This window comes from Panthera onca, chromosome B3 (genome assembly GCF_046562875.1).
Source record: "Panthera onca isolate mPanOnc1 chromosome B3, mPanOnc1 haplotype 2, whole genome shotgun sequence".
Lineage (NCBI taxonomy): Eukaryota > Metazoa > Chordata > Mammalia > Carnivora > Felidae > Panthera > Panthera onca.
The window spans coordinates 1,037,583-1,054,918 of NC_138344.1; the positions used below are offsets into that span (position 1 = coordinate 1,037,583).

At 59.3% G+C, this 17,336-nt stretch overlaps 1 protein-coding gene across 2 annotated transcripts in view; it reads left to right on the top strand.

Annotated features, from left to right (window-relative positions):
- Positions 1-17,336, top strand: part of TMED3 (transmembrane p24 trafficking protein 3) — an 83,070-nt gene that overhangs the window by 51,335 nt on the left and 14,399 nt on the right. The window contains exon 3 of one of the 2 annotated variants that reach the window (XM_078449119.2): positions 1,543-2,469. The exons of the other annotated variant lie outside the window; for it this stretch is intronic. Coding sequence (XP_078305245.2) covers positions 1,543-1,557 — 15 coding nt within the window. The 3' untranslated portion in view covers positions 1,558-2,469. Of the gene's footprint in view, positions 1-1,542; positions 2,470-17,336 lie in introns of those variants that run through there. 2 annotated transcript variants of the gene reach the window in all.

Genomic DNA, 17,336 nt, shown 5'->3' on the forward strand with positions numbered 1-17,336 from the left:
TCCCCAAACGACCCCGTGGTCCTGATACGTGGGGGGTAGCGGGAAGTGCACACAGAGGGTCTCTGAAGACGGGGCTGGGAAGGCCCACCGGGGTGGGGGCTGGGGGGTGCCCACGGGGGTGGGCTGGGGGTCCTGCCAGGTGGAGGCGCTGGAGTGGGGTCTGGGAGGACCCCACGGAGTGGGCGGCTTTTATCCGTGTGAGTCCGCGAGTGCGCCTTGTGGCTGGAAAGTCGCCCTGGTGAAAACACGGAATCCCGTCTTGGTGAAGGACGCCGCTAGACGCGAGCGCAGGTCAGATGTTTCAAGTAGCGGACGAGCCCGCAGGAGCTCTTAAGGCCTTTGGTAAAGTGTAATTCCCGTGTACATTTAAGCTTTATCACTATGCAAGCACCTGTTTGACAATAAAGCAATTTTGTTGCTAATCTATGTGCGTGTCCGCACAGGTATATACGCGTGTGTCCGCATACGGGTGTAGCGTCTCGGTAGTAAGACGTGTGCGTACGTACGCACGCGGTCACGTGCGTGGTTGGCAGGGACGTGGGGCCGAGGGTGGAAGCAGTGAGGCACAGCTGGAGCTTCCGCGCGGAACTGGAGCGGTGACCCCGTGACGCTGCTGTCACAGATGACCCCTCGGTGGCCCGAGACAACCTCTCCCCCGGATCCGTGGGCCGGAAGTCCGGGGGCCCCGGATGGAGCTGCCGGTGGCCACGGCTGGAGCAGCAGAGCCGGGACGTTCCCCGGGGGGGAACGGGGGGGACCGTTCCCCAACGCTGGAATAAATGCTCGGGGGTCCGCAGCGATTTCAGCGTGCGCCGAGGAGGTAAAGAAGCGAGGGAGAAAAGGCAATCGCGTTCGTCTGTTATCTGGAAGAAGTCGGTGTGGGATGCACGTGGCGCCTTCCTTCCAAGGAATATGGTTCAGAAATGGGGAAAAACAGGGCGACTTTGCGGTGGAGAAGCGTGACCCACGTGACCAAAGTAGCAGCAACGGTGATGCGCCGGACCGGCGGTAGGTCCCTGCGGTCTGATGTGTGCCGAGGGCACTTCACCTCCGTGGTTGCCTCCCCCCAAACCCAGAACCCGTCTAACTATGAGGAAAACCCAAGTGAGGGACAGTCTGCAAAATACTGACCCGCCTCAAACTGCCAAGGGCATCCCAAACGAGGTGGGGGGGGGGGGGGGGTCTGAGAAGCCGTCCTGGCCCCAGGAGACACGGCGGGGAAATGCGACGCAGTGTCCACAGGGGGTCCTGGGACAGATCAAGGCAGTGGGTGCAGACGACGGAGGCCCGGAAGATGTTGGGCGACCGGAGTTCGTACGGACGCATCAACGCAAGGTCGTCGCTCGTGACGGGTGAACCTTGTTAACGTCAGATGGTAGCAGCAGGTGGAATCCAGTCTAGGGTACCTGGGCATCTCTTGTGCCGTCTCTGCAAAGCCCCTGCGACTCGAACACTGTTGTTTAGAAGAAGCTTGGTAACAAATACAGAGCTCGGAGTCAAGCCTGCTTCATTCGTGTGTTTCTTTTACCCTCGTTCTTTCAGATAATGAAAATATAAGTGACTGACTAAGTAAATGCAAAAGAAAACAAACAAAGGGCCAGGCCGTGGGCTTCCTGTGACAACCGCTCCTACCAGCATCCCGGGAGTTTGGAGCCCGGCTCACCTCTGAGGACGGGCTGGCTGGAGCCTGCGGTGAGCCTTCTGCGGGCATCTCCGCGCCAGGAGCGAACTGTCGAAACAGGCGTTCGCTGACGAGGGCTCGGGAACTCGCTGTCCCTTAAGCACCTGGATTCACCGGAGACTTGCGACGTGGAATAATGCATCCGCCACACCCGATCAAACACCGATGATAATGCTGCCTTTGGATTCTGCCGGAGGGTTTTCATATCTCATTTTCTCGTCCGACGCCCATAACGCCCCTGATGCAGGCAGAGGCTGGCTGTCGCTGCGCTGGCCCCTTCACCGCCCTTTAACCGGCGGTGGTTGCTGCACACAGACAGTAACGGCGGGCGGGCTGAAGCCACCGCTGGACCCCACCGTCTCGCTGTCGGCTGCCCCTGACCACGCTGGCCGCTGCCGCTCTGGCCCCAGCTCCAAACCCTGCTGGTGGCATCTGCCCGTGGCCCCCAGTTTTGTCGGACTAGCACAGGCCCTCTTGCTGATATTGGCCCACCGTTCGCGCATGGCTCTCAGCCTTGTTCACTCCCCCAGTGTTACACCCTCAGCCGGGGTCCCCACCCCTCCGCCGCTGGCCTCGCGGAGCATCCCCGGGGAGGGCTGGACATTTCCTTGAAACGCTGTCCTCAGACTCTGCAGTGTGAGATGCCAGTTGCTGTTTGCTGGGTTTTGCTGTTGACCCCACTTTGCCCAAACCCATACTTTTAATCAAATTATTGGGGGGGGGGGTAGGAAAGAAGATGCACAAAAATATAAGCCAAATTGTTTATCATTCAATTCAACAGACAGGAAGCTGCTTTTGTAGAATTTATAAATGCGTCTTCCAGTTTCCGTGTCTGTGCCGTGGTGGGTGGGTCCGCTGTGGGTCAGCACCAGCCGGGGCGGCTGCGGCCTGGGGACCTGGGGCGAGCACCCAGACAGGCCCAAATGCAGGCCTGCTCACCCCAGGTCCCAGACCGGGCCACCCGCACCTGCCGGTCCCTGCAGCCTTGGCCCCAGGGTGGCCCCGTGGGGAGGGCAGTCAGCTGGACCTTGAGCTGCAGGGGTGGGGAGGGTGACTACTCTTAGGCTGGACCCCCAGCGGACATCCGCAACAGAGCCCGTCCCTGAGGAAGCCAGGAGGAAACGGAGGGGAGAGGGCTCCCCCAGGCGGTGCGAGGCCCTGAAGCAGGGGGTGGAGGAGGCCCCCAAGGAGGAAAAAAATCCTTGTGTTGGAGCAGAGGGTCGGGGAGAATGTCCCTGAACCCCGTTTGACAGGGACAGGAAGAGCGGGGACGGGGAGGGGGAGCATCCTTGGAGATTTCTGTCCCCTGTCCAGGACAGCCGTCAAATATCCAGACACTGGATTTCACTGGGAGCCAGAGACCCGCGGGGACTGGCCTGGGATGAGAAAGGGGTCCTGCGTGGAGGCCGTGAACCGCAGGCCAGGATTGTCCACTGGGCACACACCACTGAGTGTGAGTGGTGGCTTCAGCCACGGGACAGAGGGACCGCCTGTGTGCAGCTGAGGCTCCAAGTGGATGTGGGACGGAGCAAGGGGACGTGGGGGGACATGAGGGGATGGGGGGAGACGCGGGGGGGACATGGAGGGGACATGGGGAGGGGAGAGGACTCCCTGGACCAGACCAGGGAAGGGAAGGGAGGTAAAGAGGCCGATGCACACGATGCACACGGAGGGGGCTGGCAAGGCAGGCCTGAGGGAGGGAGGGAGGGAAACCGGGAGGGGGGCGAGCCAGGAGACATTTCCAGATCTAATTTATGAAAACTCTCCAGAAATGAAAGAAGGTTTGAACTTACAGACCAAAGGTATACACTGGGTTCCGGGAACCATTGATAACTTATCAGCAACAAATAGTGTCTGCTAAAAGTGAGGGGGGAGTGAGGGAAGGAAGGAGGGAAGAAAGGAGGGAAGGAGGAGGGGGGGGAGGAGAAGGGAGGAGGGGGGAAGGGAGGGGGAGGGGTGAGGAGAGAAGGGAGGGAGGAAGGAAGGAAGGAGGGAGGGAGAAAGGGAGGAAGGGAGGGGGAAGGGAGGGGAGAAGAGGGGGGATGAGAGAAGGGAGGAAGGAAGGAAGGAGGGAGGGAGGGAGAAAGGGAGGGGGAAGGGAGGAAGGGAAGGGGAAAGGAGGGGAGGAGGGGAGAAGGGAGGGGTATGAGAGAAGGGAGGAAGGAAGGAAGGAGGGAAGGGGAAGGGAGGAAGGGAGGGGGAAGGGAGGAAAGGAAGGGGAAGGGAGGGGAGGAGGGGGGAAGGGAGGAGAGAAGGGAGGAAGGAAGGAAGGGAGGAAGGGAGGGGAAGGCAGGGGAGGAAGGAGGGGGGAGGAGAGAAGGAAGGAGGGAGGGAGGAAGGGAGGAAAGGAAGGGGAAGGGAGGGGAGGAGGGGAGAAGGGAGGGGGAAGGGAGGGGGGAGGAGAGAAGGGAGGAAGGGAAGAGGAAGGGAGGAAAGGAAGGGGAAGGGAGGGGAGGAGGGGGGAAGGAAGGCAGGAGGAAAGGAAGGAGGGAAGGAGGAAAGGAATAAGGAAGGAAGAATCCTTTGAGCAGCCAGGTGAAAAGATTAATCACTTATGAAAAGAAGAAATACCAGCTGGTCTCAAGCTTCTTTAAGAAAATGACCCAGGGGCGCCTGGGTGGCTCAGTCGGTTAAGCGGCCAACTTCAGCTCAGGTCAAGATCTCGCGCTCCGTGAGTTCGAGCCCCGCGTCGGGCTCTGTGCTGACAGCTCGGAGCCTGGAGCCTGCCTCCGATTCTATGTCTCCCTCTCTCTCTGCCCCTCCCCCGTTCATGCTCTGTCTCTCTCTGTCTCAAAAATAAATAAACGTTAAAAAATTTAAAAAAAAAAAAAAAAAAAGAAAATGACCCAATCCAAAAGGCAGCAGAGCAGTTCCCAGTAAGGTGCTCCAAGAGAGAAGATGGCTGAGGATTTCATGGAAGAGGCTTTAAGCTGTTGCCGAGCGTAAAAACAAGAGAAAAATATTTAATATTTAAGAACACAGGGTGTGTGGTTTCCACACGGCATTCTTTTTTTTCCTACGTTTTTAAAAATTTAAATTCTAGTTCGTTAACATGTAGTGTAATACTGGTTTCGGGAGTGGAAGCCAGTGATTCGTCACCTACATACAACCCCGAGCGCTCACGCTCGTCCCACAGGTGCCCTCCTAGCGCCCCTCCCCCGTCCAGCCCCCCCCCCCCCCCCCCCCCCGGTCAAGCCTCAGTTGTTCTGCATCATTAGAGTCTCTTACGGTTTGCCTCCCTCTGGTTTTATCTTATCTCATTTTTCCTTCGCTTCCCCTCTGTTCATCTGTTTTGTTTCTTAAGTTCCACATATGAGCGAAATCCTGTACGTTTGTCTTTCCCTGACCGACTTCTTTCACTTAGCGTCGTACCTTCTGGAGCCATCCACGTCGTTGCGGGTGGCAGGACTGACGGCCGAGTAACATTCTGCCATATAAACATAGACGGCTCGACGATGAAATTTAGCTACGCAAGAGACGAACGGAGTCACCGTCCACAACAAGACCGGCGAGGTAGGTCCGTTTATTGCCAGGCACCCTGGTGACGCTCCACGCACGGACGAGAGTGCGCACGCCACACGCACGTTATGTTTCCAACGAAACCTGTGACTGGGACGAGGGGTGCAGGGGGTTGGCGTGACTTAAAGCTGATGATCAAGTAATGAAGATGCGCGTGGATCCCCCATCTTGCAGAAGTTGGCGTCACGCCACTTTCTGTTTGTGGAAGACTCGGCCTCAGTGCCTGTTTCTGCCACCAGGAAACCCCAAAGAGGACTTCGGCCTTTATGAAGAAAGACAAAAGCGAAACACAGCAAAAAGAAAGTAGTGCTCAGTGTTGGTTTTGCAGTGAGCCGTTAGAGAGGCAGTGCCCCCCCCCCAGCCGTGAGTGCCCCCCGGGTGTGAGTGCCCCCCCAGCCGTGAGTGTCCCCCAGCTGTGAGTGCCCCCCCGCCCGTGAGTGCCCCCAGGTGTGAGTGCCCCCCAGCTGTGACTGCCCCCCTGGGTGCAAGTGCCCCCCCCGGGTGTGAGTGCCCCCCAGCCTGAGTGCCCCCCCTGCCGTGAGTGCCCCCCTGGGTGCAAGTGCCCCCTCAGCCGTGAGTGTCCCCCGGCCATGAATGCCCCCCAGACGCTAGTGTACCCCCAGCCGCGAGTGCCCCCTAGCTGCGAGCAGCCCCCGAGTCCCTTCCCTAGAACCACACTCAGCACCTGGCATCCAGCCTCCAGAGCCCTGGACCCTCTGGGAGCATCTGTGCTTGTCTCCGCTCGTGCGCTGCGTCCATCAGCGAGGTGTGTCCCAAGGTATGGGAACAGGGAGGAGAGCTTATTCTTTTCGTCTGGGGACACCCATTCCCCACCTAAATTAACAGCAGTTGCATTTTTGTTTTACAGCATTCTGGGTTTGGAAGGTGTCCCGGGAACGTCGTGCTTCTGGATAGCGGGGAAATGTATTTAAAGACATAAAGGTAAGTGTGTAAAAAGCCAGTATTTGGCAGAGGAAGAGCGTGCAGAGGGGAGACCCTAAGGGAGTGGCGTGGTAGCGACGTGGTGACGGGAGTGACGGAGCACCGTCCAAAGAAGTGGGTGGTTGGGTCCGTTACGGCCACAAAGGTGGGCCGCAGACACCGCCATCTTTGAAAATCATCAAAATCTGCCCCCCCAGATGCGAAGAAGCCGCAGGCATGTAGTGAACGGAAGGGTAATAGGAAGCCTGACTCGAAATGACCACAGAATTGAAACTACGACAGGTGTCCTTTTGATCTGTGCGAGCGGTTCTCACGCGTGCGCGTCGGCTTGGACACAAAATCCTGAAAGCAGGTGACTTAGAGACTCAGAGATTCGACAAAGGCGAGCGGGGAAGACGGAAAGAGGAGAAAACCAGGCTGCAGCCTTGATCCCAAAGCGGGCAGGTGACGTTTGGATGTCTCTGCCCCAAGTAATCCGGGGTCAACCTTCACAGAGCGGTGCTGTGGGGCCGGGAGGGGGTGTGGACAGAGAAAGGCGTGTCGCCACCAAGAAAGCTCCCTTGGGTCGCTGTCAGAGAGGGGAGCAGGCACAGGAGATCCAAACGCATTTAGACGGTAAGCGCGCTGACATATGTTGAACTCTGTCCGGCAAACAGAAATTCGAGAAAGGAATCTGACTTTCAGTGGGGCCATGAAGAAAATGTCACATTGTCCAAAAAATCGAAATCATGCAGATAACTTTTTCTGATCTGTTCGGAGTATGTACTGGTATAACCTCAGTGCAGGGTGAATTTTTTTTTAAGTGTGTTTATTTATTTTGAGAGATACAGAGATAGCGTGCGTAGGGGAGGGGCAGAGAGAGAGGGAAGGAGAGAGAGAGAGAGAGAGAGAGAGAGAGAGAGAGAGAGAATCCCCAGCAGGCTCCACACTATTATCACAGAGCCCGATGCGGGGTTTGAACTCATGAAACCGTAAGATCATGACCCGAGCCGAAACCAAGAGTTGGATGCTTAACCGACTGAGCCGCCCAGGTGCCCCGGAGGGTAAATTTTTAATATCAGGAAGGTACAGTCACGTTTTGACTCATTGGCTCTACATTTAAGGATTTTTCCTGCAGGTGTTTGTTCTTCAGGGTGTGTAGTAGAAGCTCATTAAATACATTAAGGTAATTTGTACAACGGAACACGATGCAACCGTGCAAAGATCAAGCCAGCTACCAGGCGAATCTATGTGTATCTTGAGGTGAAAGTTCAGCTGGAGGGACTAAGGAGCCTTACAAGTACCGACATGGAGTGATCTCCAAAATATCTTGGTGGTGAAAACAATTAGTGTGCGAGATAACGTGTGCAGAATGTCGGTGTTTTGCAATAAGAAACACCGATCCACTTTTCCTTGTATGGTCTGTCTCTGGAGGAAGACACTGGTCGGGCAGGTGTCTCTAGACAGGGTGACTCGTTGGTACCTTTTGGACGTTGTAAAATTTTGTGCTGTTGTGTGCGTGACGCACTCCAAAAAAGAAAAGAAGCAATTGCTTGGACAATAAGCAAGGTGACAGCGCTGTGACCCTCAGATGGCCTAGCCGCCTCCTGAGTATCCCCGTGCCCCTCTGTACTCACTGACCACCCTGTGAGCTGTAAGGACGTTCTGGGCACCTGTCCCTCCCCTGGGCCCCGAGGCTCTCGGAGCCCAGTGCCACTCATCTCTGTAGCGCAAGGACACGCACCAGGGGACCGTGTTCTAGAGAAGACGGCCCGGGCCAGCTCCCTGCTCGGGCTCCTGTAGCTACGTGATCCTGGAGAAGTAACGAAACCTTTCTGCTCTCTGATTTCCCGTCTGTAAAATGGGAATCGCGGCATTCCCTGCCTTAGAGGCTTTTTGTGAGGCTGAAGTCAGGTCAGTCTCAGAGTACGTGCCCGGCGTGCGGTAGCTTCTTCATGGGTACTTGGCGACGTCTCAGCTTTCCGGCGTAGCCGACAGAGGGCCTGGCACATCGTGGCCCTTGGCGTTTTCACGGAATAAACAGATGCGTTCCTCCCTGCGATCCGGTGCTAACGAGGCTGTGTCTTCTGCTTAGCTGGTAGGCGATTCTGGATGAGTCAGGTTATCCGGTAACCCGGCATCCCTGACGGGATACAGGAGAGGGCTATTTCAGGGGAAACCTGCAGGCGTGCCCGTTTGCCAACCCCTAAAAATATTTTTGTCGATCTCAGGGATCCGGGTACCGCCAGGGAAACGCTGGGATCTCAGAACGAGAGGCCGGCCCTGCCGCGATCACAAAACAGCCCACGCAGCACGGCCACCTCGGGGCGGCATAAATGGACTTCTGGCAAATACTCTTTTCCATCGAGTTCTGTCCTGGCGGGCGGTGTCCCCAGGCACGCTGGACCTAGAACCACGTTCTGTCAGAAGCTCAGTCTAGCCGGGACCGTGTTGCATCAGCCTGAGGGAAGGCCCGCTCTCTGGGGGGCCTCGGCGAGGTCATTTCACTGCCCTGGCCGGGGCTCCATCCCCGTCTGTCCGGCCTCGGCAAGAGAGCAGATCACGCAAACCAAATCCACGCTGCCCGGCACCAGGTGCGTGCTGTGGGGTTAGCGTCAGGTCGGGCTGGGGGCCGCCCGGGTGAAATTCCGGAAATGGATGAGACTCACGTTCCGCAGTGTTTGTAGGGACGCCTGACTGTGTGACCAACACTGAGCCCCTGCTATGTCCCGGGCACTTCCAGGGGTCAGGCTTCCCGAATCCCCCGGGTGCCGTGGAGAGACCCAGAAAGGTCTAGTGACTCCCGCTGGGGACTCTCGCCGCACCGTCCCACGTAAGCAGTCACAAAGTCACGGCGCTCCCACGTGGCGCCCCGGATGCCACATGCCAGCCAGGGGTGGGACGGTCTCCGAAGCGCCCCCAGATTCTTTGGCTTCAGACTCATGGCGTCGGGCAGGAGCCCTGGGTTGGCCAATACCCGCTCCCCGTCCGCCAGGGGTTGGGGGGGGGGGGGAGAGGGGACATTGAGGGTTCAAAATGGCAACTTTCTCCAAACTAAGAAGAGAATTTAGAATCTGGGCAGCCCAGAATGACCAATGTCCTCCGCACCTGCCAGACACCCCAGCGGGAGCCTGTGCCTGGAAGGGGCCACGTGCAAAGCAGAGGCGTGGCATCCGAGGTCCAAATACAACCGGGACACGTCCAGCCTGGGACCCAGCCTTCTGGAGACGACCACGGGGCTGCCGGGCTCACCTCGGTCTGAAGAGGCCCCTGGTCTCCAGCCTCATCCGGGGAGGCTCCCAGGCAGCAGGGCGGGGCTCTGAGCACCCCCTCCCCCGACACACAGCATTCCCGGAGGTTTGGGCAGCGGCCCCCTGCGGACACCGAGCCCACGAAAACGTGGTCGGAATCTGCTACGACAGCCTCCCCCGCGCAGCCCACAGCCACGTGCTTAGGGACGCACGGTGACTCTGCACCCCACCAACCCCACGTTGTCTCAGAAGCCTGTTTCTGTGCCCCAAAACCCTGCCCCTGGTGAGATCGGCCTGGGAAGGGACAGTGTGTCGCAAAGGCTTTCCTTGGGCCGTAGACAGGAGAGGCCGCTCTCCTCCTGCAGCTCGGAAACCAGGGTCTGAAATGACCCCGGACATTCATTTCTGTGCCATGTGCGTTTTTGGGAGTCCTCAGATGTGACCCAGGACAGGCGAGTTTAGGAGGATGGGATCCAGGGAGCCCCAGGGTCAGGGCCGGGCCGTAAGTGCTGTGCTGGCAGATGACAAGCCTGGGGTACACGGGACCAAGATACGGGGTTCCTGGATGGCTCAGGGTCAGAGACAGCACTGGGCCAGCGGCATGGCCTTGTTGGCTCCTGGTGCCGCCGTTTTGTCAAGCCAGCAGAGGCACACTTCCTCCGAGAAGGAGACTGCGGCTGGGACTTGCAGCCCGGGGGTGGGGTGGGGTGGGGTGGGGGACAGCTTTCGTGGGCCTCAACTCCCCGCTCATCCGTGCACTCAGGCGTTTGCCTAGATGCCCAAGATGGCCGTCTGCCCTCCTCCCTCTCCCCTCCCCTCGTCCCTCCCCTTCCCCTCCTCCCTTCCCATCCTTTCCCCTCTCCCTCCTTCCTCCTCCTCCCTCTCTCTTTCTTTCCTTCCCTTCCCCTTCCCCTCCTCCCTTCCCATCCTTTCCCATCTCCCTCCTTCCTCCTCCTCCCTCTCTCTTTCTTTCCTTCCCTTCCCCTTCCTTCCTCACTTTTTTCTTTCTCTTTCTTTCTTTCTTTCTTTCTTTCTTTCTTTCTTACTTTCTTTCTCCCTTCTTCTTTCCTTCTCTCTTGTGTCACCTTAAAAGCCACAAACACCTGCCAATTATGAGACTTACACTTTGCATCTACTCAGGCTTCACAATGACCCCCCAAAGGATCCTACCCAATTCTAGGAGGTGAGACTGAGCTCAGCAGAGGGTCCAAGCCGTGTCAAGTGAACCAGGACGGGGGGGGGGGGGGGTGGGGGGTGGGAGCTGGAGACAAGAGGCTTGTCTGCTGCTGCCACACCCAGCGCCTTTCTTAATACTCAGGAGGGCCTTTTAAAACGTGCCCAGAGGAGACCTAGTTATGATGGACCCTAAGGTGCTCTTGCATGAGTGTTCACAGGCTTCTCCCTACCTCTGTCACAAAAGGGAAGCCTGATTCCGACCGGTTCGCCCTTCCCCTCTAGAGGGAGGACGGCGAATATGGAGATCTTATAAAGCAGCGGGGGAAGGGGCAGAAACAGAAACAGAAACAATGTTTCCTACGGGAGATATGGGGGTCCAGGAGGCATGTGGGGGTCTGGGAGGGATGTGGAGGGTGTGGGAGAGATATGGGGGTCTGAGAGAGCTATGGAAGGTCTGGGAGAGATATGGGTGTCCTGGAGAGATATGGGGGCCTGGGAGAGATATGGAGGGTCCTGGAGAGAGAAAAGCTCTGAAATAACTGAGGTGAGGAATGACGAGAGAGGAAGACGCTGTCCTTGAGAAATTCAGATAAACTACTGGATTAAGGATAGATTTCTTTCGGCTGCTGGACTATGTTTCCCTGAGTGGGATACTGCGCTGAGACTGGGTCGCATGGATCCCCACGGATTTATTGGGGTTCATAACCAAGCTCGAATTCCGTTCCATGTTCTTCAGCCCAGACATTAAGCCGAAGCAAAAGCAACATTCTGCGTGTTGCAGGGTTTTGTCTGTGTCCACACGGCTGGCTTGTATCACGGAGCAGACGTCCACACTCCCGTCTCCAGATCCCAAATTCAGTGCTGCCCCGCCCATTCCATCCTGGGGCCTCACCTGGGTCTGAGCAGCGGTGTTGTAGGTGGCACGTGGGGATCTGGGAGGGACGCACGGGAATGGGGGTGGCGGCTGAAAGCCGGATGGTCTCTGGGTGCTGATTCCATTGCTGTCTCCATGTCAGGTGCCCTGCCCCGCCCCCGTCTCATCCCCTTGTCTCCTCCTGTTCCCCACACCAAAAAATAAACAAACGAAATTAAAAGCCTTGCTTATCCTGGGCGACGAAGGCATGCATTCCTCATTTCTCCCCAGCCTTTATGCTTTGGGTCCGTGGACGAACGGTGGGGGTGGTCTGGTAGCATTCTGGCCCTGGGGGTGGTGCAGAGGAGTGAGTCTGCCGGTGAGGACTCCCCCAGGTGGGTGGGATGCGGTGGGCACAGGGCTACGCGCCGTGCGCCCAGAAAAGTAAAGGGGGTGTCTCTTCCCAGAGCGTCGTGGGGGACAGCGCCTGGCTGAGGGCTAACCTGTGCACCTGTGTCTCTCCTGAGGAGGGCTTAGTAGCCAAACAGGAAGTGGGGGGACTGCTTGTGAAGGCCTGCGGGGGTGGGGGGAGTCTGGCACCGTCTTAGGGAAATCAAGAGCGGGGTGGGGGGGGGTGGGGGGGGTGGGGGGGGTGGGGGAGGGAAGAGCACCACCGGCTGAGTTCTTTGTGACTGTGAACATCCCCTAGCAAACACCTGGCTGCAATCCAGGGATTTTTAGGGTCAGAGAGCTATAATCTGCATGTTCATTTTACGCCTTTTTAAATTTAAGACGTTGGTTTCCAAAACGGTTTTTGAGAAGAAAGAAATTAAATAAACGTCCAGCCTGCCTCGGCTGAACTGGTGGAGAAAAAAGCAGATTTGGGCTCATTTTTCCTCCCGGAACCTCTGTGGTGGCCCTTCACAGAGAAACCCTAGGAAGAACGAGAAAGGACGACCTGGAGAAGGGAACAGGGGCCTGGCACAGCCCCCGTCCCAATTGCTGCACAAGGCACCCCCGTCCTCATTTTTTTTTTTTTTGGAGAAATAGATCTGTATTTTGCTTGGGTCTGAAATCACCTGAACTCGAGGGGCCAGAGAGTCTCCAGATCTCTAGGTATCACCAGACTCCTTCCCTGACACGGTATTCTCTGGGATTACGCCTCTCTTTGTCACAGACCGTGTTCGGACCAGAGACCCGAGGCAGTGCTGGCACCAATTGTGAGTCCCTGAGCCGGTGGAAGGCACCGCACAAACTTGACTCGCATCTTCGGCCTTGGAGTCCCCTTGTCTCCTCCACAGAAGGGGCTTGTACCTCCCGGAGAAAAGATACCAAAGTCAGGTGATTTAAAAACTCCCGCAGCGAGGAGCTTGGGGAAACTCAAGCCGCCCGCCCGGCTCACCCTGATCAGACCTTATTTGAAGTGTCCGTTCATTATCAATCAGCAGGTTCACTCTTAGAGCCTTGCGGGAGCCACAGGCAGGGAGGGGAGGCCGGTGGGATATGCGTGCCCCCCCCCACCGTCCCGTCCCCGCCCCCCTCCCCCCCCCCACCCCCACCCCGCTCCGGGCTCAGACCACAGGTAGCAAAGGCCGCGCTGGCATCCTGGCTGTGCTCCGGAAAGAGCCACCGCCTGCGGCCCACGGAGAGGGCCCTGTCCCCGCGCAGGGACCGACACTCCATGGGGGTTTTACATTCCTTTTGAAACGGGATCGCATGGGCCTGAAACGACTTTTTCTGGCGCTTCTCTTGCCGAGGGGACCCGAAGGCTTTCAAGGCGAGCTTGGCCAGCCGCAGGGACAGGTCTGTAGAGACGGTGGCACCCGAGGCAGCAGCTGCGTCTCAGCCCCACTGCGACGCACAGGGCGACTCGCCAAAGGCTGCCGGTGCCCATCCTTGCGCCCAATCTGACTTTTGCAAACCCACTCCTGGTTCGCCGGGCGAGTGTGTGTGTGTGTGTGTGTGTGTGTGTGTGTGTGTGTTCGGGATGGTCACATGACCTCCAGTCGCCAATCTGGGTACCAATTAAGCCGAGACCGGCCAAGAGGGAAAATCAACGAGCGGAGGGACCACTTGGCCGCGGCCTCGCCACAGACTGCGGAGTCGGAGGCCCGGGAGGGGCGAGCCGGGGGCACCGGGCGGAGAGGCGAGGACTCCGCTCAGGCCGGCTCGGCCCCGGGGGCGCGGTCACCTTCAGCTCAGGGGACCCGGCGAGACGCGAACCGCGCTCCCTGCTCCCGCCGCCCGGCCGCCTCCAGCGCGCAGCCTCGGCTCGCTCTCCGCCGGCGCGGCGGCCGCGACCCGGGACCGAGCTCCGGCTGCGCCCGCACGCCCGCTCCCGCCCGCCGCAGCCTCCGGCCGCGCCCCTCCCCGGGCCCGCCCCTCCGTCCCCGGGGTGCGCGCAGTCACCGCCCCTGCGCCCCGCCCGCTGCGCGCCCCGGGGCGGGCGACCGCGAGCCGCCAGCCGGGCCTCTCCGCCGCCGGCTCCCCGGCCCCGCGCGGCTCTGCGCCCCCAGCCCGAGACAAAAGACCGGGGCCGGGGCCGCCCGGGGCCATGCGCGCCCCAGCCCGCCGCCCGCCCGCCCCGGCCCCGCCCGCAGCCCGGGGGGCGCCGCTCGGCTGAGCGCGGACCCCCCCCCCCAACCCCCACCCCGGGCTGCCCGTGAGCGGGGCCGGGGGGCGCGGAGCCTTCCCCAGAAGCGGCGTTGGAGGCCGAGCGCCGCGCCGCCGGAGAGAAGCGGGAGCCCCGCGGGGGCCTCAGAGGTAACTTCGGAGAGCCCGGGACGCGCGGGGCGGGGGCGCACGGGAGTGTCTGTGTGTGTGTGTGTGTGTGTGTGTGTGTGCGTGTGTGTGTGTGCGCGCGTGTGTGTGCGCGTGAGTGCGCGTGTGTGCGTGTCCGCCCGGCCCGGGGCGCGCCCCCTGCCCTCGCCGGGCTCTGAGCTCTGCGGGCCTGGGCGCTGCGCCCTGGGCTCGGTGGCAGAGGTGTTGGGGCGGGGGGGGTGCGGGGCTCGGCCAAAGCTGGCGGAGACATCAGGGATCCGGGAAGGGGAACAGGGGAAGCGACCGTGCAGTTTGGGGCAAGTTTTCACGGCCGAAAATCCGCTTGTAGGAAACGGTATTTTGAGGGTTAACTTTATGAGCTATGTGTGCAGACAGCCTGACCCCTCCGGGGCGCAAAGTGAGCCGGAAAGCCGGGACCAACCCCAGGTGGGCCGGCCGGGCCGTCCACGACTTAAGTCCGGATGTCCAGTCACGTTGCGGTGGAAACGGGGTCCTCGTTGTTCCCGGGGCATCTGGTGTGCCCCTTCACCTGCCGGGAAACACCGAAGCCGGGCCCGGGTGGCCGAGCCAGCGCTCGTCTGCCGTCTGATTCGTGCACCCTGGCTCCCCTACCTGCTCGGCTCGCCGCCCCGCCTGAGCGAGCAGTCGTGCTCCCCGCCGTCCAGTCCAGCCGGAGCCATCGCCTGTGTGCTCCCCGGGGTGCCGGGAGCTGCCGGTGCGGTGGCATTTGAGTCGCTTACCTGTCACAGCGCCCCATCAGCACTGCTTTGCGGGGAGAGCGTCCCTGTGTTCAACTGTTGTGCACACGTTGGGCGAAGTCCTGAGAGGAGGGGAAGAACCCAGAGTCTCCGCTGTAAACAATAGAGGCCTATCCTAAGAAGCTGCGACCCCGGTTCTCTCGCGGGTGGGGTGGGGTCCCTGGGAGGGGGCAGGCTTCTTGCTCTGGCTGAGCCGGCTGTGGTTTGACGCCTGACGCGAAGAGAGGCCAGGAGCCTGGCGGCAGCTCATGAGGCCAGTGAGGCTCCGGTTCCTCCAGCAGCCGCTGCCATCACCTCCCTGGGACGGAGGGGGTCGGTAAAAGGTCCTTCCCTCCCCTTTTCGGGAACCACGACACCCGTGGAGCCTGCCCTGTAGGTGGAGGGCAGCGCCCTGCTATGGCCACAGAGGTCTTCTGGAATGAGCCCCGGGCCGCCACCGGCTCCCCGAGAGCCTGGCTGCGGTATTTCAAGCGGTGAAGAGAAGAGAGTGAGGGAGAGGCAGGTTCCCGGCACTGTGGGGAGAGTCGCACGACCCCCGAGCCCCGGGGATGGGCTGCCTTCCCGGGCAGCACCGGAGGCTGGAGCAGGAGCCAGAGGCGAATCTGCAGAAAGAGAGCAGTTAGAGATTTTCTTAGCTTACTGGCGTCTGGAGGGAAAACCTTCAGCGTCTGGTAAATCAAGTCTGATTCTTACGGTGCGTGTGTCTGAGATTTGTGTATATCGGGGACTGTGTGAAAATAAATTGTCAGTTGCCAGAGAGGGAGCAGATCAAACAGTTTATTTGCATTTCTGATGAGTTTGGTGAGGAAGCTAGCGCACTTAGTACTTGGAAGACAGACAAAGAGGAGGGAGCCCTTTCCTTTCCCTGTCGAGGGCTGCGGGCAACACTGATGAGGCTTTCCAGCTTCTGAAAGCCTCCGTGTTCACCAACTCTCCGACGCTGCCTCTGGAACATTCATGCTCCACAGAGGTCAGGAGGTCGGTCCCGCCTCCGTCCACGGCACGCAGGACCCGCCTGGGGTTTTCTCACCCACGATGGCCGACATGCACCCTTTCTCGAATCCTGACAAAACGTGAAGCGGAAACTGGTGTTGCAGCTGTGACTGTGCCTGCAGGGCAGGGACGTGGCCCGCGGAGGACGAGAAGGCAGGGGACAGCCCTGCTCTCTGCTCCTGCCCGGTGGTGACGCCCGCTCTCAAACCAGCTGGGAAAAGGGTCCAGATTCCTCTGCAAACATGTCCTTAAAGCCTCCCTGATTAGCTTTGCCCACGAACGTTTGGATCTTAGTGTTTGGAGTTTACCTGCAGTCTGTGTCCGTTGAAATCAGAAAAGAAAGGAAGAAAAAGAAAAGGAAGGACAGAGTGCCGTGGAGGTTAGCAGCCCGCCTCAGGAGTGCTGCTCAGGGGTCGTATGAGCCTGGGGACGTAACTCTTCGGCGCGTTTATTTTCATACGTACGAAACGAGAGAGCAGCATCACATCAGATCAGCAGTCCCCCCGGTTTTAATCGAACCTTCTATGACGGTAAGTACACGAAACGGAGTGAAGAGTGGGGAGGAACGTGGCAGCCTGTTCACGCAGCGGGACTTCCCGAAGCCCCCTTCCGGAACCCCGAATGGCTCCCCAGAACACAGCTGGAGAATCACTGGAAAAGGCTTCTCTCTAGAACGAGGCACGTCTTCTCTCTGAGCGCTTGAAATACAATACTGTGGTCACCTTATCCTGTGTGACGGATGTGTCACTGGCACCCATCCTTCTTGATGGCTCGCCGTGTCCCCGCAACGTGAGCCCCCGGGGACCCTGACCCTGCGTCTCCTGAGACTAGCACAGTGCCCAGCGGGTGACGAGGTGCTTGGCAGATGCTGGCTGGATGGATGAGAAATGAGGAGGAGGTCATTTGGCCCGAGTGATGACAGCTGGATGATTCCACTACGTGTGGCTCTCGGGAGGCGGGGGCCGGCATTTATTTGCTGCTGTATCTCCAGCGTCTAGAGCGCTGCCTGGCTCCCCGTAAGAAAACGTTTAAAGTAGTTAGTGTTGTTAACTAGTCTTTTTAGATTTCCAGCGTCGGGGGCGTTGGGCCCCCCCCCACACAGGCAGCTCCTGGACACCTGCAGGGTGTTGGGAATTCAGTTCACTTCCGACCCTGGCTGCTGGAGACAGCGTCAGATCCCACAGGGTGAGGGCTCCGTCCCGCGGGACCCGGCTCGCCCTCCCTGCTCAGACAGCGGTGGTGAGCCCCCTCCCCCTCTTCAGACAGAGGTGGTGAGCCCCCCGCTGTCCCGTGTGCCTCACACGGCTGACCGGCTACAGATTGGAGGCTCCGACCGCCTCCCCCTTGCATTCAATTAATTTGCCAGAGCAGCTCCCAGAAACGCTTCCCATTTGCCATTTATT